Consider the following 26538-nt stretch of genomic DNA (forward strand, 5'->3'; position numbering starts at 1 on the left):
ACACACACACACACACACACACACACAATACCCTGCTCAGGAACATTATTTTCTATGTCAAGGAATAGAAAGAATGGTGTATTTAGACACAATGAGTAATCATTTAGTAGCCTGCTATTAGAGCCCTTGTCACAATTATCTAGGCCTAGAAAATTAGGCTTGAATACTTCAGTTTCAACTTAAAAGGTTCCTACTATGAATATGTGCCTTTTTAAAACAGCGATTATAATGCTTTGTGGAGTAATGAAGACATGTGAACCTAAATAATTTCTATCTTCAACATAAATACCAATCTATAGCCATACTGACCTATTCCTATTAATTCATATCAATTTTGTAAACAAGTGGCTTACCTAAACAGAAACAAATTAAGCAGAGCGGGTTTCTTGTCTATTCTCTACATGACTCCTAGTCTGATTCACATTATTTATACAACGGCACCGAGAACTCTATGTAACACAAAGTGTGCTAAGCCATGGCAAGTGTCACGAAAGGGTGCCTGGGAAATCAGGCAATCATCTTAAAGGAAATACAATCAAAAGGTATCCCTTTAAACTTGGGATAAGGCAGTGGCTGCTGCTCCCCTATAACACCTAAGTGCCTACTCAGTTACACTACCACACAAGAAGTGAGTTCTCCTGCACACGGGGCACTGTAGCATGACCAACAGAAACCCAGAGGACTCTGAAAGGGTTCCTGATCCCAGATCACTCAACCTTACAAAGATGACCAAATGCATACAAATGTGAAGAATCAAGTCACAATACGCAGCAGTAACCACAAGGCAGTGTTTATTCTGACAAGTACATTCCCAGCTTGAACCATTATAATATTTTATTTTAGATTCATACATCTCCATTTCACAAGTGAGAAAATGGCTGTATAATTAATTAGATGCAATTAATTTAAAATGTGTTGATGTCTGATCTCTTACCTAAAACTGATAGAAAATGTTTATGGCAATTAAAGAAAGAACCATCACTTCTTTACCCACTGAGTGTCTTTACCCACTGAGCATCTTGCTGGCCCTAATGTCCTGCAACAAAAGTTTAATAGAATCAATTGAACTTAAAAGCAATAAATGTTTAAAAATTGAGCTTGACTAGTAGAGAATTCCTGTGTTTGAATCCCAAGCATCATTTCATTAAAAAGAAGAAGAAGATGATGATGATGATAGTAGCAAATTATTGTTTCAAATTATTGTTTTTATAAATGAAACAAGATCTTGTTACTTTTTCCTTTAATAAAAAAGGCATATTTATTCTAGTCATGACTCAAAATCCCATGAATAACAAACTACAAGAAGTAGGAGGTATTCCGTTGTGTTATTTTCATTGATTGGTTATCTGGTGCACAGTAGCGGAGGAGGTACACAGGCAGCGCTGGGCACTCAACCTAGGACTGTGAACATGCTGGAGAGCACACTAGCCCCCAAGCAACATTCCAGCCACAGTGATGTTTTATTCAAAGCCAAAGAAAATTCCCAAACGACCCGTGTTGTCCACTGATTCTAGATGACCAAGATGATTATGTTGGAATTTTATTTTATAGACGCTTCTCACAGTTGAGCTGCTAAGAGACTGCCACCACAGAACAGCGCTCTCCCCCCCTCCCCGATTTTTTCTCCGTTTGTCTGTCTCTCTCTCTCTGTGGAAATTTTTATTTTAAAATGCAAAATTTTTATTATGTAGTTTAAGTCAACATGGGAATTAATTCTAGTAAGTTTTGAAGTGATGGCATCATTCTTTATGGTGGAATGGCTTCCTAAATGGAAAGGGAAACAGAAGGAACTTAGGCATAAAAACAGGAGGAAACTGGTCACGCTGAAAGCAATGGTATGATGATTTTTCAGGAAAGCATGGAAGGGCTTGGAGCTGGAGCTACAACGCTGACAAGACTGGCACTTTCTCCATTCCTTCAGTACTCACTGCACATCCTGAAGTAATCTGCCCTCTAATTTGGAAGTAAAATGTTTTGCATGCCTATTTTAACATTAGACTTAACATATTCAAGACAGCAGAGCCACACCCCTCAGCCTCCTACCATAGATAAAGAATTCAGTCTATTCCCCACCCCCAACCCCACCCCCACCCCACACACATCCATACCCCAGAGGATGGTTTAGAGTGTGCTGACTGGTGAACACAATAGCCTTCTGAAATGTTCAGTTAGGTCATGTCCCAACACTACATAAGATAACAAATTACAGAATATTTTTTAAAATGTCCCATATAAATGGACAAAGAATTAAAAGAAGTACAGCAGGGGAGGTGACTAAGTAGGGAAAAGAAAAAAAAAAGCACACTGCACATAAAACTGATGACCTAAGTTCAAAATACAGATCATGTAAACCAACTCCTGCAAGTTGTCCTCTGACCTCCTCATTCATGATGCATACCCACACTCACACATGCACACTGATAACAACAGCAACACGTTTTTAAAGAAAATTAGAAATTGGCTGGGTGTTTTCCTTAGTGGTAACTGTACTTGTCTCTCATGTGTGAGGCCCTGAGTTCAATTCCCCAAAACTATTCCTGATGACATAAATAAATAAATAAATAAATAAATAAATAAATAAATAAATCTAAATTGTGATTTCTAAAATAGAAGTTACTAAATAAAGTAACTAATGGAACCTGGCAGTATTAATGTAGCTATCTTTTAAATTTTTATTTATTCCTTTAAAATTTCATACATATATACAGTGTATCTTGATCATATCCAAGGGAACCCGTCATGGCTCCGCCTCAATCCCCCCAACATCCACCATCACATGTCTCTCCCAATTTCCTGTCTTCATTTATATTAAACCATTGCATACAAATGGTGCTGCCCATATGCACATGGATGTGGAGTCACCCCTGAGGCCTGAGGAAACTCCAGTGGCAGCACGTCTAAAGAAAACAGATGCCATCTCTCCTTGCAGCCCTCAACTGCTCAATCATTCTTCAGATAGTGCACCAGTCCTCAGGAGCCCCTCCAGGGAACACACAGAAGCTGTGGTTCTCTTACAAGACCCTACAAGAGCAAGCCAGTTAATGTAGTTGTCTTAAAACAAACAAACAAACAAACCAGAAAGCTGCTCTTGAAATAAATACTTGCTATAAGATACCCATAATCAATATGCAAAAGTACTTAGTTATCAGAAGTACTAGCAGAGAATGCTTATACATACTTACTAAAACTAGACTGAATAGACTAGAATGGTATGTGAGAGAAATCCTAAATGTAAGAAAGCATACAATGACTAAGGAGCTGAAGGCACATTTCAAAGGTCAGTAGTAGTGATAACAATAGAAGCACTGAGAGCAAAACTCACTCCAGAAACAGACAGCAGTGTGCTTGTCATGAATGCACTCCCAGGAAGCCGATGAATAAACAGTTATGCTGGCCTGGGAGAGTAGTCCATGTTAAGTATGTAGCCTACATCTTTGGACTCCACTGCCCTCCTATATCTCAATTTTCTTCCAGAGAGCATCAACTTCGGTGCTTTATAACTATCTTATATTTCTAGCTGGGATCACTCAAGAAAAGGTCCAAGTGCTTTTCAGGCAATGGAAATGCCACATTTGCTTGTTTGTCATTTCCTACACTTTTTTTTTTTAATTTTGAAGGGACAATTTACAGCTTACTGAAGTCAAGAATAAGCACTGCTTTAAGATCAAAAGGTAAGCTGACACAGAGGGCAAGAATCTGCTCAGAGTTGAAACCAAAGTGTGAGCTACTCTCAAGACATTTTAGCCTAGAGGGACAGTCCTTAGATCTAAATGTCACCATGGCCTTTTAAAATTATTACTGTGATTATTTTTAACTCCATCATTCTCTCAAAGAAAAAAAAACATACAATATGGTCTATGTACCAGGGCTAGTGGACACATCAGAAAGAGTAAGACATCTATAGAATTATCTAGGAAGATAGAAAGAGTGAGAATCTACAGAATTATCAAGAAAGTACAGTGACAGTACAGGAATCTTCATTGTATGTTCCAAATGGCACTGGCGATAAAAGCAAGTTTGATTGTAAAGGTCTTTCATTTCCTTGGTTACATTCATTCTTAGAGGGAGAGGGAGAGGGAGGAGGAGGGGAGGGGAGGGCAGAAAGGGAGAGGCAGGGAGAGGGGCAGTGTCTCACTGGTATACGGATTTGCACCTGTCCTAAACATTTAATCCTTGTATCCACAGATAAGTAGTTCTCACCCCTATCGATGGACTTCTCTTTGCAACAAATCCAAAACATCACAAAACCCCACAACCCATCAAAATTGTGGCACCTGTCCCAGTGGATACATATATAATACAGCTCTGCATGTAAGGTTCAGGGATTGTTGAGGAAGAGAGGGCAGAAAGAGAGTAAGAGCCCGAGGATCACGAACGTTGCTGTGAGACTGTGTCTCCTAGGAATGTCAGAAGACACACACACACACACACACACACACACAGTTTTATCAACATGGCTATCTAAACATGACTTGAACAAGGATACAAAAGACACGCTAAGGTGGATGGGGGAAGCCAGGAGGCCTCAACCCTCATGAAGAACTACAGAGCTTCTCTGTGTAGCCCTGGCTGTCCTGGAACTCACTCTGTAGAACAGGCTGGCCTCAAACTCAGAAATCCGCCTGCCTCTGCCTCCCAAGAGCTGGGATTAAAGGCGTGTGCCACCACTGCCCCGATTTTCTTTTTCTCCATGTTTTGTCTGCGTGTATGTCTGTGTGAAGGTGTTGGATCCTCTAAAAGTAGAGATACAGACAGTTGTGAGCTTCAGCTGTGGGAGATGGGAATTAAACCTGGGTCCTCTGGAAGAGCAGCTGGTGCTCTGAGCCATTTCTCCACCACCACTACCCATATAGTTTTTAAAGTCCAATGAACACAACAAAGCTATTTATTGGTGTTTCCAGGATGAGGAAATTAAAATTCAGAAGAAACAATAAACAAAAAGCAACCCAAAGGGAGTAAGGCTTTACATAAGGAGCAGCACTAGCAGTCAGTGTGCTGAGGTCTGAGACCCTATCCCTGACTGCCCACTAAAGACAGATTTGTAATGTGATGGAAACCCAGAGAAATAGCCCTTTATTTCAAAATCCTGATCATGTACTAGGACTCAGGCCTAAACACTATATTACAAACAAGGCTCTCCTAGTGGATATAAACTGTTATCCATCTCTGAAGACTCATCTAAACTCCCTCAAAGTTTCACTGTGGTAAGTTTGCAGTCTATTAGAGGGAAGCCAAGTTCTCACAGGGACTGCTGGTAAAAAGTTTAAAAATTACTCTTGACCGTGTTCCTGCCTTGTTTAAGGACCAGGGACTCTACTCTGCACAGCTTAAGTCTCACTCCTTCATGTTCATGGTTCTTATGTTCACTCTGGTTAAGTCTGTTGTACAATTCCTCCAATGGCTCTACCCTTTACTTGGCTATGATGCCAGCATCCCATTGTAGAATATAAACTCCAAAGGCATCCATTCAACAGTTCTCTGATGGTGAGCATGGTGAAGAAATTGTTGTGTTTCGGGTACAAAGTTACTCCTGACTCCTGATTAGCATGTTGTGGGTATAACAGGGTCACTGTTTCTCAAACTCAACTATTTCAAATTCCCTGTGTTAATATACAGAGAAGGATAAGGTATATTTCAGAGTAGAGCATTTCACTGCGAATGTACATGAATATCCTTGGCATACAGAAGTACACATGAGCATTTTACATTATCAAGTTGTCTATTCCGACAACTAGTGTTGTTAGTCTCAGCTTACAGATGTGAAAAACTAAGTATTCAAACGGAGTCAAGCCTGGTGTGGTAACCAAGACCTTAATCCTAGCAGAAGTGGCAGGAAACCACTTCAGCTACACAGTGAGTTTATACAGCCAGGGCTACACAAGACCCTGCTTCAAAAAAACAACAGTAAGGAAGCTGTTAAACACTTGTTTATTGTCATACAACCAGCAACATTTTTACACATAAGAAACCTAGATGTATTCTACCTCAAAAGCATTGGCTTCAGCCAATCTATCATAACTTTCTTGGAGTCTTTGAGGACATTTGCTAATGACTCCTTTATGTTTCTGAAGCCTATACTTAAAGGCACATGCACACTATACTCATTCACACACACAAACACACTCTTAATCCAGAAGTGCAGTTCACATACCTAGCCTACCCCAAATGACAAGTTAACAGTACTCTGCAGTGCACAGCACAGGGTGCTTCTCTAGTGATTGACTGCTGACGGAGGACTGAGCTCTCTAAGGCCCATATCAAGGGAGAGTGTCATGCTGCCAACTCATGAAGAGATCCCTCCTCTGCCCCCAAGGCTGTGAGTACAGCTTCTACTGCATGCCTATGTACTCACATGGTGGGAGAGTTGGAAGAGTTCCACACTGAACCATCCAAGTCAGGGGCTGTCTGCCTGGTATAAGAAGTGCACTTTTTAAGAAGGTAGCTTTAAGAATACAATGGATCGTGTTTGGCTTATATTTTGTGAAATAAAATTATTCATAACTTATTAATATACACAAAAATATGATTATCATAGCTGAATAGATAGTACAGTGGTGTTAAGAGCTCTGGCTGCTTTTACGGAAGTGGAGTTTGATTCTTAGGCCCCACATAGCTGCTCACAACCAGTGGATCTGACACTCTCCTCTGGCCTCCGTGGGCACTGAAATGCACAGGATGCACAGACAGACATACAAACAAAATGCTGGTGTGTATACAATAATTTTTACAATTTTTAACAATGTAAACATAACAAATTTTGCTGTGGCTTCTTTTTTTTTTTGCTATAATTTCAAACTAGAAGTTCAGTGAGCTGTCTGAGACATCCTTCCCTTGTTGAACACAATTTATGTGTGGGAAAACATTTATGCCCCATCCGAGTATATTTAGTATCTCCATATGTTTTAACTCACAAGTTGGAAAGCTTTGTTCTGCTACTAAATGGTTTATAGGCAAACCTTCCTAGGTTTAAAAATAAAAATACCAAAATGTCATCTGGCTACTAGATCTAGTCAATGACAATTCAATTTAAGTTATGGCCACTTAAACTTAGCAAAATATTTTAATTTTATGCCACTTTTATAATCTTGATTCACTATCTCAGTGATAAAATATAATACATAAATATAGTACAGGATGAATTAGTGCCTTCAATGTATATGGACATGTCACTTACTTTTCTGAAGGGAAATATATATATAAAATTTAGAAGTACTTTTAATTGAAGTGGTATCACTTAAAAACACAGCTAATGAGGGAAGGCCTCTGAGTGGCTCCTTGCCTGAGTGCTTGAGAGCAGACTGACTGATCTCCTCTTCTTCAGCCTCTCCTCCAGTTCACAGCCATCCCCCTGACTGTGCTCCCTCTGCTGTCTCTCCTGCTTCTCTTTCCTCTCACTCAGCTTTGCTCATTCTCTGTGGGCCAACCGATAAGGAGGATTTTCCTATCTAACCCAGACCTTCTATCAGGCCAATCAACCCCTGATAGTATGTTTTACTTTTAAACAACCTCTAGTAGAGAATCTTCAAGTCTTTCCCAGACGTCAACCCTTACAGTTGATCAGAAGACTGGCATGCACTCCTGAGAGACCCTTGAGATTGCATCTGAACACACAGGATCAGACTTCTGGGGAACAGCTGAGATCTACTCAAATTCTGTTAGACATGAGAATTCTAAATTCATGGAGCTGTATAACAACCAAGTATATTGAAAGCATTCAGAGTAATTCCTGTGACAGAGTGGGTGACAGTGTTAACTGCTATATAACTATCATTCCTATTTCTAGTATTGCTACTGCTGGTTCTGTTGTTGTTACTGATGTTGAGGTGAACTGTGCTGGGAAGGACAGAGTTCCCCAGTCAAGCTTTGTATGTTACGTTCAGACAAAGCTAACTCCTTTAAACAATTATTTATTTTTAATTTTTACGCACATGAGTGTTTTTCCGGCATGTATCTATGTGCACTGTTAGAAGAGGGCACTGGATGCCCTAGAACTAAAACTGTGAACAGTCGTCAGTCACCTTACGGGTGCTGGGAACCAGACTCAGATTCTCTCCAAGCACAGCAAGTGCTCTTCACTACGGAGACATTTCTACAGCCCACCCCCAGGTAATCTTGGAGGGGGACAACACATCTTGCTGAACTCCAATAACAGACAAATAAGATTATGAATGTGTATTGAATAAGCAAATGGACATTTACTGACCTTCAACTTTAGTACCAGGCAGTGGCCTATGCTCTTTCACGAATGTTATCTTATTTCATCCTTATTATTAGGTACACATGAAGGTCAGTGATTTCATATAATAAACTGAGGTTTGTTTTTTTTTAAATAAAGTTAAAGCCACTTTCGGAAGGCATAAAGATGAGCTAGGTTGGGTTAGTCCAGAGTGTTCATAATAATAGCTACATGTCAATGGATGAGCACTGAATTAGTTCTCTTTTTATTTGGATGAAGGGAGGTAAAGATGGAGTCTCATGTAACCCAGGCTGGCTCGGAACTCCCTATGTAGCTAAGGTTAGCCCTGAACTCCTGATCCTGTTTCCATCTCTGGAGTGTTACAAGTGCACGTGCACACCAGCATGTCTCACTGCTATGCTCTTTCATACTTGATGATATTTGCTATCATTCCCATTTTTATAAGCATCTGTTAATTGTAAACACTAATGGGAATTACTGATATTTTCATATACATATTAATATGCTAATTACCCCTTAGTAGAAAAGTCTGATTCAGGCCTTGGCTGCCAACTATGTCCAGTTGGTATTTATAATTGCTTTATTTTTAGTGCACTTTAAGAACAGTTATGCTCTATTTTCTATTTGTGATAGGATTACTATGTTTTCTTTAGGAATAAGGGGGTAGAGAATAAGTCCTTGAGATGCTTTATGGCTTGATAAAACATAGAGAGAGCCAATGGCTGCACAACACTGTTAATGTTCTAAATACCAGAGTTGTGCATTGTACGTGACTAATTTTATGGTAAGTAAATGTCACCTTGAGTTTTAAGTACTTAGAGCTTTTTAATAAATTCATTTTAAGACTAAAGTAAACAAAAGATAATAATCCAGTAGGTATGAGAGCTGCAACACATAAACAAGTGACCTTTGGGACGCTGACTTCCTTTGAGAAACTGAGGTGCAATGGTACAGATGAGATTTCTAAGATGAACTGTGTGAAGCTGATGGAAAGAATTCTGTGAGCTAAAGGAATAGCATTTCAGGAATAGTTACCATTGACTACCACATCCTACAACATGGGTGATTCCTGATGTTACAGCAGAACTCTTCCTGGGCTTAGGCAAAAATTCCAAGGTAGATAACTACCTTTTGTCTTCACCTACCTCACAGTCTAAATCCCTGCACTCCCCTTTCTCTCTTGCAGTGGACAAATGTCTTTATATTCATGATGGCCTATTCCCTTCCATGTGTATGTCCAATTATTCTATATAGCTTCTTCCTCTTTTCTAAGTATATTCAGCTGCATTTTGAAATCATTAATATAAGTCTTTCCTATTTTATAAGGCTGCTAGAAAAATTATATACTTGGGGCATGCTACAGATGTGCTTTTCAAACTATGGTTCTAATTCTATGGGTCATAAAAAAAATCGATGTAATAGGTCATAATCAAGCCCTTTAAGAAACAGAATAGTGTGGAAGACAAATACTGTAATATACTACGTATTGCAGAATTTTAAAAGGTTATGGTAAATTTCTTTTTTGTTTTTTTTTATTTATTTGTGTACACATTCACACACACATGTTTATACCACACAATGCATATTTGGAGGTCAGAGAGGACAACAGTAGGTTTTGAACTCATGTCATCAGGCTGGTGGCAAGCCTCTTTACCCACTGAGCCTCAATGACAGATATATCTTTTATAATGTATTATTAAGTAAATTTTTATTTTTATTTTAATATTTTATTTATTATATATATAGATATCACATTTATACTATATTTATACTATATATTAAACTTATTTATATATTTATTTCTGTGCATTGATGTTTTGCCTGCACGTATGTCTGTGTATGGGTGTCAGATCTTGGAGATGCAGACAGTTGTAAGCTACGATGTGGTGCTGGAATTTGAACCTAGGTCCTCTGGAAGAGCAGTCAGTGTGCTTAACTGCTGAGCCATCTCTCCAGCCCAGTAAATTTTTTTTTTTTAAAGAATGTTTATATTTGTTTTCTTGGAGACTGAACTGAACCAGGACCTTGAGGTTGCTAGCACTCTAGCCCTGAGCTACACAGTCCCCAGCTTCATTTTCTTCTCAGTGTGATCTATCTGTGCTTATGCAAAGACATGTCTCTATTTGCTCATAATATAAATGTAAAACTTACAGCTTTACAGAGCACTGCTCCCTCTCTAGTCAATCCATGCTGGATCTTTAACTACTAACTCTGTGCTCAGCAGTGCTCGTCCCCATGGAACACCGGTGGTCACAGGAAAGCGACAGCTATCGATAAAGAAACCTGAGCTGGGAGTGGTGCCAAACACCTTCAGTCCAGCACTTGGGAGTTTCAGGGAGGCGGATCTCTGTGAGTTCAAGGGCAGCCTGGTCCACAGAAGAAGTTCCAGGACAGTCAAGGTTAGAGAGAAAAACCCTGTCCCCAAACAAACAACAACAAAAGACAACTGGCAAACAGTTAAAGCATTTTGAAGCATTGAGATCTAACAGTCCTGTTAAACCTTTAATTTGACTCTAACAGAGTTTCTGAGAAGTTGCAAGAAATGTGCTCGCTTCCTAAGTCTTGGGTAATCAGCAGAAAGAAAATACAACAAAATAAAACAGAGAGGACTCCCAGATCACTGAGCACTCAGAGCTGGCCTGCCAGCGGCTGCATCACTCCTATGGCAATGAATCAAAGAGTAGGTTAAAACCAACGCACACAGACCAGAGAACCCCTCACAGTTTTGGCTCGGGCTCTATTTTCTGTATATAAAAGCCCTACTAGTGCCTCTATTAAATGAACATTTAACATTTACTGTTTTGTTTATAATGCTTAAAACAGTAATGTTTGGCCTTGTCAGCTTACAAAATAAATCAGAGATGCCCTGCAGCTGAGAAACACGCCTCAGGAAATACCTGTACTAGACAGAGGCGTCCCTTGTATAGGCCTTTTAGAGACTAGAGCCATCACCAGAGTCCAGTCATGTTGGATAGAGGACACTAACAGCCTTACCTAGACATCTACAAAGGACTTTACTTGTGCCTTAAGAAATGTCAAAATTTTTTATTTAGTTATTCAGTTGGTTAGTTTTAGTATGTATTATTCATGTTACTGGTTGAAATAATAATCAAAATATAAATTGTTCAAAATTAGCTAAGAAACACAAAATCAAAGCAACTGTTCTCCATTCAGTGCAATCCAAAATCTCAGCTCCCTGTGTCTATTTACAATTAGAACATTAAGTAATATGACAGGGAACAATAAAGTGTGATTTACACAATCATTTTCCAAATTAAGGCCTCTATTTTATTTTGTAAGGCATGATTTATGGCTGAGAGTGGTGGTGTGCACTAAGTCACTGTAGCCCTTGGAAGGAAAAAGTTACAGGCCAGACTGGATTATCCAGGTGCTTCCAGGCTAGCCTGAGATATGAAACCTATCTCAAGCAACAACAAAAACATTTTAATGTGACTGATCTTTAATACTCGTGTCAACTTTAACCTCAAAAATTTATGACAATCCAAGTATCAGAACTCCACCATTTTCATCCATCAAACTGCTGAGGCAGCTGAAATAGCTCCCGTCTCCCTGCTCCAACTTCTCTTTAGAACAGCTCTCCACTCAGAGCGGCTAGAATTATTCTCTTTAACATGTGAGCCTGACTGTGTTATTCTTCTCTTCAAATCTACCAATATAACCCTTGGAAGAATATCCCACCCCAGCCTTCTGTCCACTCCCCTCTTCACCCCTCTGTTAGAATTTAGCAGTTTGACTCTAAGAGAAAAACAAGTTTGTGAATGTGGGAAGAATACAGGACAGGCCTTGGCAGCCTTCTCTTTTCCCTTCTTAGACACAAGTTGCCCCATGGGAGTAATTTTCTGTTCCTGCCCTGTCTCCCTTCAGCAGCCCTGGCTGATATCCCTGTGGACTCCTGTACAGGAATTTCTGCCTTTTCCTCTACTCTGTCTCTAGTAATGTAAATTCTGACCTTCATCCATCATGCTTGAATAATGAGTCTTACTTCCAATCTATTTAAACCATAAGCAAGGAAGAAGATGACTAATTACACAGGCAACTACAAACCCTAAAACCCCAGAGCACACAAACATAAGGCACATCCACCTTGTATGACTAAACAAAATGATATAGAAATTCCTATCTCTTCATGAAGTGTTTAGAGCTGACTCATGTTCTTCGTAAACTCTTCTATTTCTGATGAATATTTGTTCAAATAAATATGGGCTAGTTTTACAATCAGAAAAAAATTAGCCAAAATCAACTTTTTTTGATAGCCATTAAATAGAGCAAAGCTGGTGATGGGTTTACAGGAGACCATGAGCTATGCTTTCGATATGTAGTCTACTGAACTTGAAGACAGGGCTATGAAATGACTGTCTCTAATTATGATCACACATTATGAAGATGAGAATTCAAAGCCAGCCTGGAATAAAGAGTGAGATATTTAATTTAGATACAAGTATGGTGGCACGTTCCTACAATTCTAACACTCAGAAATATGAAGCAGGGCGGTAATGTGAGTTCAAAGCCACGCTGTGCCCATAGCTCAAGGTTAGCTTTGGCTACACAGCAAGATCCTGCCTCAAGAAACCAGGGGCAAATGGGGGAGGAGAGATTTCATTCTGTCTGAATAACTCACTTTGTCTGAATTCAAGTCAATAAATCATGACAAAACAATCTCATCATTTTTTTTGAGTCGGTTATTTTCAGCACATTTCCACAGAATTATTTCTTTTTGGGCCATAAAGTGATTTCCTCGGGCCACAGTTTCTGGCTCTACCACTTATGGTCTGTGTAATCCTGGGCAAGCCATTATATTTTTAGCTTCTGTATTTGAATATTCTTATCTAAAACATTAGCTAACAATAGCACTTACTTCAGAGTATTATCCTACAAGGATCAAATAAATACACATACACGTGTGTGAGCATGTGAATGAATTAAACACTTGGAACATAGCTGGCACAAAGTTAATGTTTAATAAATATTATCTCTTATGAATACCATATGTTTTGAAAGACAACAGGTTGAAAATACTGTTAGTGCAAATAAGCATCACCACACACACTAAAGGCTGAATCGACCTATAGCACACTCATATGATAATAATGAAGTTTGATTAAGCAATTTAAGAAGACCAATAAAGCAATTGAGAATCAAATCAACTGCATACAAAACCCATGGTGCTCTGAAATTTTTTATTCACTTGTTTATCTCCTAAGACATAAAGAAGCATCAAGTAAAGCACAAACCTCCCGACCTTAGGAAGCTTCGTGGAAGACAAAATATCTAAGCCATTAAACAAACAAATAAATGAACAGGGCTCCATGAGATACTCAGCAGGTAAAGCTTCAGTCCACCAACCCTGAAGACCTAGTTTGAACGCTAGACCCTACATGGTGAAAGAAGAAAGCCAATTTCTGCAAGTTGTCTGTGTCAGATAGTTTTATGTCAACACAAAAGTCATCTGAGAAGACTGAACCTCAGTTGAGACCATGTCTCCTTAAGACTGGGCAATTGGCAAGCCCTTAAGTCATATTCTTAATTAGTGAGTGATAGGAGAGGACCCAGCTCATTGTGATGCCATGCTGGGCTGGTGAGGTTCCATAAGAAAGCAGAACTGAGTTAGCTAGAGACAGGCTGACTCAATGACAGGCTACAAATTGACAGTCTTGGAGACTAGGCCCAAGTTTCTGTTTCCCAGAAGTGAAACCCCAGATCTAGGAACCTGTGTTCAACCAACCACAGCCATGGGCTGCCAATCAGAACACACCTTGTCATTTGGCCTGAAGTAAGAATATGTAGCTGGAATGAGTAAGCAACCCCCTGGGAAGTCTCCAGAGCCTAACTAATTGTAGATCAGTCAGACTCTAGAGATAGAGCTAACCAATCAAGGTAAACAGCACATAACCCTCCCCAGAATTCCCCTAAGTGACATTAAAAGCTGGGCCTGTGGGTCCACCAAGGGTCTCCATTCCCAAATGCAGAGACCCCTGCATGCAGAAAATTCAGCCGAATAAATGCTCTTTGTTTATGCATACTATTTGAGTCTGGGGTGTCATTCTTGAGCAATTCTTGGACCCTAAGAGAGCAAACCACAATGAGCAAACCAATAAGCAGCACTCCTCTATGGCCTCTGCATCAGTTCCTGCCTCCAGGTTTCTGCCTTGCTTAAGTTCCTGTCCTGACTTCCTTCAATGATGAACACTAGTGTGGGAAGAGTAAGCCAAATAAACCCTTTCCTACCGAAGTTGTTTGGGACATGGTGTTTCATCACAATAGAAACCCTAAATAAGACATTCTCATAAACATATGCACACAAATAAATAAAATTATAAAACAAATAAATGGGTAAATGAAACAGCTACACAGTAATGGTTGTTATGAGGAAACTAAATCAGGCAAGCCAGATGGAGACATGGAGGCAGGAGAAAGTATAGACACAACTCTTGCAGACAGTTTGACTCTAGATCCATTCTTTTTTCTTCGTCTTCTTTTTTCGTTATTGTTGTTATTGGACATTTTCTTTATTTATATTTCAAACGTTATCCCCTTTTCCAGGTCTCCCCTCCAGAGCCCCCTATCCCATACCCCTTCCCCCTGCCTCTCCATCACCCACCCATCCACTCCGGCCTTCCCGGCCTAGCATTCCCCTACACTGGGGCATGGAGCCCCCTCAGGCCCAAGGGCCACTCTTCCCACTTATGTCCAACAAGGCCGTCCTCTGCCACATATGCGGCTGAAGCCATGGGTCCCTCCATGCGTACTCTTTGGTTGGTGGTCCAGTCCCCAGGAGTTCTGGGGGGTCTGGCCGGCTGACACTGTTGCTCCCCACATTGGGCTACAAACCCCCTCAGCTTCTTCAGTCCTTTCTCTAACTCCTCCATCCGGGACCCCTCACTCAGTCCAATGGTTGGCTGCAAGCACCTGCCTCTGTATTTGTCTAGATCCATTCTTAATCTATATTTTAGGTACAGAGTATTAGAGTTACTTGAAATGGTATTCTAGAAGCCAGGATAGACCAGTATCACAGGCAATAACTGGTGCAAAGGCATAGAAGCAGCAAGGGTAACAACTGCAAAGACCCCATGGAACAGGGAGTCTCAACAAAGTGGCAACTAGCCTGGAGCTTGCTTAGCCTGAGGAAGGCAAGCAGAAGAGGAAGGCAGACACCAACCAGATCACTGCAGCGCCTCACTGTTTGAATCATTCCTTCCCTATCTGATACCCTGAGCCAATGTCATCTCACCAACTGGGTATATCTGCAGTTTAAGTAAGTTCTCCATCACCAAGGGCTAAAGTACACCAAAGCACTTCTCACTCACTAAAAGGATGACATCTTAAACTGAAAGCTTTGGTTGGCTGGTTGGTTGGGTGGGTGGGTGGGTGACTGGTTGGTTGGTTGGTTGGTTGGTGTTGGGTTTTTTTAACATGAACCCAGTAGTTTACTAGACTGTTTTGGGATTCAGACTCCTCTGTACTTTTCTGGCCCACAATAAAGCACCTGACTCTCAAGAGCATTTTGGAAGGTACAAGTCTGACTTCGGGTTGTTCAGTGGATGAGATTCCCATCAGAAATTAGGGATCCTTTCAGAAACAAGATATGAGAACTGAACAGTCAGCATAGAAGAAGGTGTCTAGCCAACAACTGTCAGCATTACTCACAAAGAAAAACAATAATACAGCTAGGTGGGCATGTTGGTGCATGCCTTTAGTCCTAGTATTCAAGAGGCAGAGGCAGGTAGATCGCTCTGAGTTCAAGGCCAGCCTGGTTTACAGAGTGTGAACTTGTCTTGAAAAAACAAAAACAAACAAGCAAAAAAAAAAAAAAAGTCATGGAAGACACTCCAAGTATAAACAAAGACAGACGCCGAAGGGCCATAGATTCCTAACAAAATGTGACCTCATTAGGGAAGTGATTTGCAGAGAGCAGTGACTGTCACACTTGACATGACTAGTTCTGGGGCCAGGCATATCAAAGAAAAAGAGAAAGGCTAACTGTTAACCAACCCCAGCCAAAAGCAGAGCATAGGCAACAAGAAAAACTGTGGAGGCAGAGTCAGAGGCATTGAGGCCAACTTTGTAAGCAGTCACTAAATGCAGGAGGCAGAGAATATTCTGAAGCATCAAGAGAGGGTAAAGAAAAATACTAAAGTCAACGAGAGCAGAAACCCTGAGTCCTAAAAGAGCTGAGAAGCTGTGCTTGGTACACTGAGCCTACGTTCTGGACTATCATCCTGCCAAAGTCATTCCACACGGAGCTGAACTCACATCTGTCACCACAAATGCGTAGAACACAACAAGAAAGACCAATGCCATCAGCAGTCACTAAAGTGGTGATGACCTGATGCAGAATGTTCATCTCCTTGGAGACTGAAAAGATGACCTTGTTTTATATTAATAATGGAGACCAGTGAGAAACAAGACAGGGAAGATGGCTAAGAACAGTAAAAATACAAAGTAGAATCATACAAGCTGAGACAAAAAAGTATACACACACACACACACACACGCATGCAGGAGATGGCCCAATGGTTAAGAGCACTTGCTTTTCTTTATGAAGATCTAAAGTCAGTGCCCAGCATGCTCATCAGGTGCCTCACAACTGTCTGTAGCTTCAGATTCAATGTCCTCTTCTAGCCTCAGCACACATGTAGACACTCAACATACATATAAAATATAAATAAATAAATCATTTAAAAAAATAATTTTAATAGATAGAATGATACCTTAGAAGATCTCTACAGACTACTTCCTAGAATCTGTGAGTATGTTAGCTCACTGGGATGACAATGGAGAATGAAAGTTTCAGACTAATGTTCTTAATCAGCTGATATTAAATTAAAGAGATTACACTGAATAATACATGTCACCACAATGCCATCATAAGAACTTCTAAAAGTGGCCGAATAAAGCAGAAAAGTCTATCATAGTGTGAGAAGAAGTCCACTCATTCTTGCTGGCCATTAAGACAGAGAAAGAAGGAATAAGCCAAGGAATATGCAGATCCTGAAAGCGAATGGATTCTCCTTCAGGAAGGAACATATCCCTGCCAACACTATGATTTTAGCACAATGTGATGTCTAAACTACAGAACTGTAAGAAAATATCTTTTTGTACTTTTAAACAAATAAATTGGTGGTAATGTGTTGAAGCAACCGTAAAATAATACAATAATTTGAAAATATGGAAACAATTCTTAGCTTAAAGACCATTAAAAAACAGTCGTGAGTGGGGAGATGCCTCAGTGGATAAAACCCTGGCTGCACAAGCATAAAGACCAGCAACCAGTTCTTCAGCACCTACACACAAAAGCTGAGCAGGCATGGAAGCCTACCTATAATCTCAGCACTCGGAAAGTATAGGTAGGACAAGGTGGCAAGCTAAACTAGCCAAGTCAGAAAGTTCTGGGGTCAGCAAAGGAAGCCCCCTGCATCAGGAAATAAGATGGAGAGTAATCAAGGATGACACCCAACAGCCTCCATGCACATGTGCCCACACACTTACACACATATGTAAACACTCATACACCATGTTGAAGAAGAGGAAAAGGAGTAATAAACACTGTCAGGAGCATCTTCTGTTCATGTTTGGTCTACAAAGCAAGTTCAAGACCAGCTTGGGAGAGATTTTGAAATTCTGTCTCCAAAAGAACTAAAAGAAAAAAGGAAGGTACACAGAAGTGGTGTACACTCCCATGAGTTGCTGTGATAAAAACACCCTAACCAAAAATAACTTAAGGACATTTATTTCAGCTCATGGTTCCAGAGGATAAGAGTCCATCACAATGAGGAGGAACGGAAATAAGCAGGCAAAACTGAGAGCTGCTAACATCCTTAATCCCAAGCAGGAAGCAGAGGGAGCAAGTAGGAAGAGGGGTGGGTCTATGAACTCTCAAAGCCCGAACCATATAACATATTTCCTCCAGCCAGACTCACCTTCCACAGGTTCCACCAACAGCACCACTGGAACAGGAACAAAGTGTTCAAACACCAGAGTCTTTGAGGAATATTTCTAATTCAAACTACCACAATGCTCATGAGCCAGACTGTCTGGGACTGGCTTTAGTTATGCTACTTACTAACTGTGAGATTGGGTAGGCAACCATTCTCTCTGTGTCTAAGTTTCCTTGTAATACTAGCATTCATATCTTAGGGTAGCCAGCTATAAGGACTAAGTGAAACGTCACATATAAAATGATGAAAATATCTCCATAAAGCTGAAATGATAATCAACAACACCTGAAGAGAAGGAACAGCAGGACCATGTAAGTAAAGATTTACAGCTTCTTTCACTTTTACCTGGAATATGAGATCTCTCATTTGTAGAATTGAAGTATTTTGGACAGTTTATGCAGCTGTTTTTGTTTTGTGGTATAAGAGGTTAGATCCAGTACTTATCACATAGGTTATTATGTTATAGCTGATCATGTATTCAAAGCACCTAGACAAGGTGTGTACACACGGCAGCATCTTAGTAACTACTGGCTTTCATCCTATTTCCCATTTAGATGTTACTCTGAAGAGCTTCTGACGGACGCTAGAGTTCGATCTCAGGGTATTAGATTAGGAGCACAGTAAGGGCTAGTAACAAATTGATCCACACGTTGCCTGTATGTCTTGGAGGACATTTACAGAGATGGGAAAGAGCCATGCAATCTGCTTTTGCTGTGTCTCTTCCTAACTCTGCAGACCCTCAGCACGAGGCTTAACAAGGAGACAAACGTCTACATTTCGGTTTCTAACCTTACTCTTTTGTATTTTTGAGAGGTAGACCATTTTCCCCTCTAAGTAAGATACCAGAACCATTTTCCAAATAATTTGGTATTCAAAAATTATTGAAAAATATTGCTCTCCCCCACAACTTACTGTAAAACCCTCCCCTTACTTGCTTGGACTTGCCTCTCTGAGGGGTAAAGGTTGTGATTACTATTAACAGATCAGTCTTTGTGGAAAGGAGGGAGAAGCACCTGGCAGACAGTCTGGGACATGAGACTGGGCTATAACGGAGCCTTAGCCTCTGGGGGTCTTGTTTAACTGATGAATCTTTGTGCCACTACCACTATCAAAATGACAAAGTTGCATTCATAGACGATACAGTAATTAAATATCAAAAGGTCCTCCATACATTATGCCTGAGGTTGACACAAAGTGGTTTGCCACTGAAATTTTAAAAACAAACCCAAAGCAATTATTTTTGGTTGATACAATCTCAAAGATAAATTTTTAATAAATTCCTCACACATTCTCACATTTGCAGATAGTAGTAGTAAATGATTAATAACTATGGGAAAATATTTTCCAAGTCAAAGTTATATGACTCTTGAAAAACGTACAGCAGGTGACAGATTTATCACAAAGTAAAACTGGGAATAAGCGAAAAATATAATATGGGAAAATATCACAGATTTCCAAAATCTTTAATATTAACAATGTTAACACTGCATTTGAAAGAAAATTTTTAATACTAACATGTTAATTTGGGTTACTACATTGAGCTATTAGAAGGGTGAAGAAGGTGGGTGGAGGTGGCACAGACTTTAAATCCCAGCACTTGGGCAGCATGGACCTCCTGAGTTCAAGGCCAGCCTGGTTTATGAACTGAGTTCTAGGACAGCTAGGACTACTCAGGGAAACCTTGTCTTAAAAACAAAATGAACACTCACTCATCTCACTTATGTTTTTTCTTTTCCTCATAGTCAATTATTACACACACACACACACACACACACACACACACACACACACACACAATGGAGAAACCCTTACAAAACAAAAAGACGTTCTTGTTTTCTGAAGCTATGATGGCTTCAGAGGTATATCCAAACACAATAAAAATGGCACAGAGGAAATCCTGTTTTAGTTCACCTGGTGCTTGCTTGACCTCAAGGCCCTGCACCCACACAGAGAGCAAGGAGTGGTGGTAGTATGAGCCTATAACAACAATCACAGTGCTGGAGAGAGAGCCAATGGGAGGCATGGGACTCCCTGCTCAACAAGCCTATCCTAAGGGAGAACCCCAATCCCAAAGACAGACCCTGTTTCAAAAATAAAAGTTGGTAGCCCTAGAGGAACAACACCTAAGGCTGACTTCTGGCCTGTGCACATACGTAAACACTCCCCTCCCTGATAACACACACTGCAGGAAAAGTTACAGTACATTACAGGAAGAAGTTAGCAGGTTGAATTTGGTACCTGAAGTAAGAAAAAGTATCCCATAAGGTGAGCTACAGAACTGAAGATCAGGTTACACAAAACAGCTAGACTCACAGAGACACATACTACTCATTTTCTCTCATGCGAAACTTAGATTTACTTATCCCCCCCTAAAAAAAAAAAAAAAAAGGAAAGAAAGAAGACGGGCTATCTGAAAAGAGGGCAGTGACCGTGAGCGTGGCGAATATTTATGAGAATTCCATAATGAGGCCCAACATCTTTACCATGAATGTTGGTAACTTTTAAAAAGGTGCTTTGTGAAAATTTAACAGAAAACACTATTTAAAATGTTAAAACTTGAAAACTATTTTATATGAGGCAGCAGATGGTCCTCATAAGTCCAGAAGCGACTTGAAAGCACCCAGACCCGAGTGCCACATCATGCATGAAACACTACTGATTTCATTTACTCTTATCTGTCGTAAACACCCTCTCAATTAGTTTGCTGGAGCCTCTGAAAGTGATTATTCAACACTGTTCTGAGATCTCAAAAAGGCTCTCGGTATGATTTTGCATGCTCGGTGGCTTTGTTCTGCTCAGTCTGGTAAATATCAATAGTCTTACAGTCATCTCAATCTTAAATCTTATCCAACATGAACACCTTTCTAGAGGCCACAGGATTGTCCACTCTGGTCTCGGCCTTCACCAGTTCTGAGATTTAAGCAAGACAACACCTGCTCTGACAGCATCCCACAGATTATTCTCATTTAAATTTCTTTTGTCTTATTCTCAGTGATGTAACAGGTTCTTAAGAATTTTACCAATTAAAATGCTCCTCAAGTGAACATTTCAGAAGTAGCAAACACAGTAAGGAAACAAGTTCTTTGAGAATTAAAATTAAATTTTATGCATGCCTTACTGTATAATTATTTTAAATTTTAATATATATTAGTTATATATAAATAATAACACATTTAATTATGAGATTTTCATGCATGCAAAGTATGGGTTCCCTATCACATCACCCCCATTGCTATTTGTCTCCCACTCCTGCTGAACTGTGGCTGACAGCACGCTGGCTACACAGGTCGAGAGTAAAGGCAGATCCTCAGAACATGCGGGCTTGTCACTAATGGAGTTACATCACTTGAAGGAAGGGCTTTGTTCCATGTGTGTTGACGTTGATTAAATGAGAGCTCAGGATTAACTGTGACAATTAGGAAGCTTTACTTACTCATCACAAAACGTGTGCCCTCACACTACCTTTGGCCCCGTGTAAAAAACTGCTGCTAGTAGGTTTTCTCTCTTCAGCGTGGTGTTTCTGTTGATGTTTTCATTTATATTTTGAAATAATAGTTCAGAATTATTTTAAAATCTGTTTTAAATCAAGTAGCATTACCTGATAGTAAGATTTTTCTTCTAATTTAATGTTTTTAGCTCACAATAATATACTAATATAAAAATGAATAAAACATAACAACTAGGACTCAGCATAGTAAACTATATGTTCCCATGTCACACATCTCAGCAGAAGAGAACTGAAGACTGGGATTAGCAGTCCTTGGACCACGAGCCCTTAGCAGAGGGCTGAGGAAGCTGGTACTCACACCTTGTTTTCAACAAAACTGAAAATAACACACTGCCATTACTTCAAGGTAGACAAGACTGAGCATCCAAAGTCTACACTCAACTTTTAAAAGAAAAAAAAAGTAACAAATACAGGTCCTAAGAGCAAGGCATATGTATATATAGAACTCTGAAGCCACTACTACTAAAGCTACAGAAGAAAATCACATGTTTTAGAATTTCTATGTTTAAGTTAGCAGTACCCAGAGACGATGAAAGCCAGTTACTAAAAGATTTACTGCTTGGTTAAAATTCAGTTTACAATTCAAAGGCATTTTAAAATCTCTGTGCTGTTATGAAGCTTTATGGAGTTTACAATGGAGATGAAAACAGAAATAAAAAGATCTGACAAACAGAAAATGCCGAAGATATTTCCAGCATTATCAGTATGAAGTTCTCTCCCACCATTACACTCTACCTTATTTCAACACGACTGTCTCAATTCCCCCAAAAGACAAATATGTTCCCTAGGGGCCTGTTCAAAATGTAAATGTTTTAAAATGTAACTGTTTGTGGAACAAAGATGAACAGGCTAGTTTTGTTTTACATATAGTTTATGTACATGGATGTTTTACCTGCATGTTTCTGTGCCATGTGTCTGATGCCCTCCAAGGCCAGAAGAGGGCACTAGATTCCCTGAAACTAGAGTTACAGGCAGCAGTAAGCCTCATGGACACTGAGAATTGAACATGGGTCTCCTGAAGAACAGCCAATGCTCGCTCTTCACTGCTGAACCCTCTCTCCACCTTCCTGTACAGTTTTTTAAAATCTCAAATGTAAACTCCACATGGGCAGGGATGATTTGAGTGAAAATGGTCCCCATAGACTATAGGAAGCAGCATTAGGACTGGCGTTATTTGGAGGAAGTATGTCACTAGGGGTGGGCTTTGAGGTTTTCAGATACTCAAGCCAGGTCCGGTGTCACTTGCTCTTCTTGCTGCCTGGGATCCAGATGTAAAACTCTCCAGTCCCATATCGACCTATACCTCACCATGCTTCCAGGCATGATAATGGACTAAACCTCTCAATTGCAAACCAACCCCAATTAAATGTTTTCCTTTATAAGAGTTGCCATAAATCATGGAGTCTCTTCATAGTAATAAAAATAGCATAGGCAGAAATTTTTAATTAATACTCATAAAACCTAGAATACTGTCTGGCTTATCATATATATCCAATAGATATTAATTAACAATTTGACAAGAACCTTTTATTTGAAGAACGAATACAAATTGTATTAAAACATTAGAAAGAGTTGGCAAGATGCACAGTGGGTAAAGAACACTTGCCCACAAGTCTAAATACTTGAATTTGATTGCTGGGACCCACGGTGGGCACACACATGCACACACATACACATGTGCACAAACCCTAACAACACACCAAACAAGCAAATAAGTAAATAAAATCTAAAAAGATTTCAAAACATTTGTATACAACTGTAACACTGGCAGCCTCAACTCTTACCTATCAAATCTTTTCTTTTCCCACCTATGCCTAACACAAAGGCCTCTTTAATGCTTCTTGGTAACCCACAGAGTGAGACCCACACAGTGAGTCCTGGGCTTTCACCTTTATTATTTCTGTGGACTATATGATACTTCCAGGTCCAAAACTTATTCAAATAATGAACTGTAACTATAGAAAGAAAACTTGAGCCTATAGGAAAGAATATTAAAACAAAATGAATTACAATTATTATAGAAATTATCACAAAAGAACTGACATAATTCTAGATTCTTCATAATTTTCTTACATCCTTTGAAATATGTTTTCTAGTTCTCTGTTCAGTACTATTTCATGTTATTCATAAACTTTTCTTTTCAAAGTCAAACTGAGATTTCATATAATAAGCTGAAGTATGCTTCTTAAATTTTATATCAGAAGAGTGAATTTACTTTAAAAGCATATTCTAAAAAATTCAGAGCTGCAAAATTGGCCGAAACACTGTTTATTTGAAAGCCCCAGTGCTTGATAAACTAATACTACAGTTTAAGTACCTCTGAGATCAAAATTGAAACGCACAGTGTCTTACCATGACGCTTGTCATTGTGCTTCACCTGTCCGTCCTTTGCAGAAAAATTTAAAAGTCATTAAACTTTTAATCTGGACAGGGTGATACATGCCTTTAATTCTAGTACTCCAGAGACAGAAGCAGACCAATCGCTATGAGTTCAAGGCCAGCCAAGTCTACAGAGTAAATTCCAGCACAGTACGACACCCAGAGATACAAAGAGAAACCCTGTCTCAAAAAACAAAACAAAAAGCGCTTTGACTTACTGTCAAGTTTCGATCCCAGATCTGTATGCTTCCATTCTGGCAGGCAGCTGCCACAAGGTTCCCATCTCTGCTGTAGGTGCACGTAGTGGGAATGACCTTTTTACCTTGCATTGTCCGTGGCTTAAAAACACTTTTTTGCTTCTTTGGATTTTCAACTTCCCAGAGCCTCACAGTCCTAAAAAGAAAGGAAACAATATCATTTATTAATAATAGCCTGACAAATCAGGCTCATAAATACCACTTTGTTTTCTAAGGACATTTTATACATTATAAGAAAGTCTTATTTATTAATATTCATAGAAAAAAGTATAGAATTACTTACACTCAATGCCCTACAAAGCAATGGACTCCAAGCTCTTGTGCATATCTTGATAAAGAGGCTACTACGCATAAGCCTCCTATTTAATGCACATTAATTTATAAATTATTCATAAGTATCAGTGAATTCCTCTATAGTAGACACTAGAAAATGCACTGAATAAGCAAACAAAACAAAAACAAAAATAAAATGCAAGCAAACAAAAAACCTCCTGTTCCACTCCAGGGTCCAGGCAAAAACCCCATGCCTCTGAGATATGAGGGGAGATAGAGCCCAGGCTTGAGGCAGGAGCATGGTAGACTACCCATACAGGGAAAGAAGCGCTGCCATGGAGGAGATTAAAAACCATGAGATACAGAAAACCAAAGATGAGCTTGACACTTTGTGGTAGAAGCTATGCACCAAAACACAAAGGGCACGCTCAAGTCTAGGGAGAAGAAAACCTAATAGTTTACGGCCAATGAAAATATAGTTAAAAAAACAACCTGAAATCAAGGCCTTTTCAAATAGATAACCCTGAGAGAAATGAGTGCTGATATGTGATACAAGATATGTCAAAGAAAGCTCTTAAAAGTTAAATTAAAAAACAAATAGAAGTCCAAACCTACACAAAGAAAAACTGAAGGCGAATATAAAAGACATTTTAAAAACTATTTAAATCTCTTTAAAAAAATCATATGGCTATGAAGCAAAATTAAAATAATATATTGTGAGGCTTATAAAACATACAGCAGCAATAGCACAGAGGTTGCAAAAGAAGAATAGAAGAGAGACTTTGAAAAGTTAAAGATGTCGTTCATAAATCCCACCACAATACCACAATCACTAACACATTTATACAAAACATATGTGACAGTGGAGATAAAATGCATGTAAATGTTACTTCTGCTAGAGCTGAGTAAAGCCAGTGAGAATGACGAGGTCAGCATACACTACTGAGTGCACACGGCACGGACATGCGCATCACAAACGAAAGACGCCCTCTCCATAGAGCTCCACAACGCTCTCAGTCTTTCAGGAACAAATTTACAAAAGCAAACCAGACAGACGGGTGAGCAAGGCTACAGCTTGCTGCACTGCTTAGCAGTGCGTGCCTCTTGATTTTATTTTAATCCTATTCTCAGGTCAGAACCCCAGAGATGGACTTGGGGGGACACCTGTATCTTATTGTCTTTCTTCCCAAAGTAGCCATTGAGTCAATCTGCCTTTAGAGTATATAAACAAATAAGGAAATAAAGTTGACAGTTTAGATAAAGTAAACAGATTTTCCAGAAATAGGTAACAATCAAAGCTCACTTGAAAATTTTAAAAAAATCACTATTATTCATATGTTAATTCAATATATTATTAAATACTGATATATTTATATGATATATATGTAAAAAGCAGAATGTGTAATTTAAAACTTCCCCACTAGCTGAGTGTGGTGGCTCATGCCTATAATCACCCAGCACTCAGAAGCTGAGGCAGGAGGCCTGCCACGAGTTCAAAACCAACCTGCACTAAAAAGTGAGATCTAGGTCAGTGTGAGCAAAAGTAAGACTCTACCCTGTCAACAGAAAAACAACCCAATGAGAAAACTCAAGACAATTTTGCTGTTGAAATCTTTCTAACAACCAAGGATGAAATACAAGTCACAATCTTAAATCTATAGGTCCGGAATCTGCAATACTACACAATCTAAAAATGTCTTGAAGTATATTTCTTTCAAAAACTGCTTAAAATGATCAAAACTCAGTTATTAGACTTCTCAACTCAGTGTGCCATCTTATTTTATGAATGTACTAGCTGCAAGTGGTGGTATACACCTGCAATCCCAGCATTCCGAAGGCAGAGACAGCAAAGTGCATGTTAGAAGCCAGCCTGAGCAAGACCCTGAAATAAAAAATAAAAAAAGAGGGGGTGAGGGGAGGGAAGGAAGGAAGGAAGGAAGGAAGGAAGGAAGGAAGGAAGGAAGGAAG

At 39.5% G+C, this 26538-nt stretch overlaps 1 protein-coding gene across 1 annotated transcript in view; it reads right to left on the reverse strand.

Moving 5' to 3' along the window:
• Wdr70 (WD repeat domain 70) overlaps positions 1–26538 on the reverse strand; it is a 186478-nt gene that overhangs the window by 38553 nt on the left and 121387 nt on the right. Inside the window, exon 10 of the mRNA XM_028767600.1 lies at positions 24259–24433. Coding sequence (XP_028623433.1) covers positions 24259–24433 — 175 coding nt within the window. The remainder of the gene's footprint in view (positions 1–24258; positions 24434–26538) is intronic.

This window comes from Grammomys surdaster, unplaced genomic scaffold (assembly GCF_004785775.1).
Source record: "Grammomys surdaster isolate TR1022 unplaced genomic scaffold, NIH_TR_1.0 174, whole genome shotgun sequence".
Classification (NCBI taxonomy): Eukaryota; Metazoa; Chordata; class Mammalia; order Rodentia; family Muridae; genus Grammomys; species Grammomys surdaster.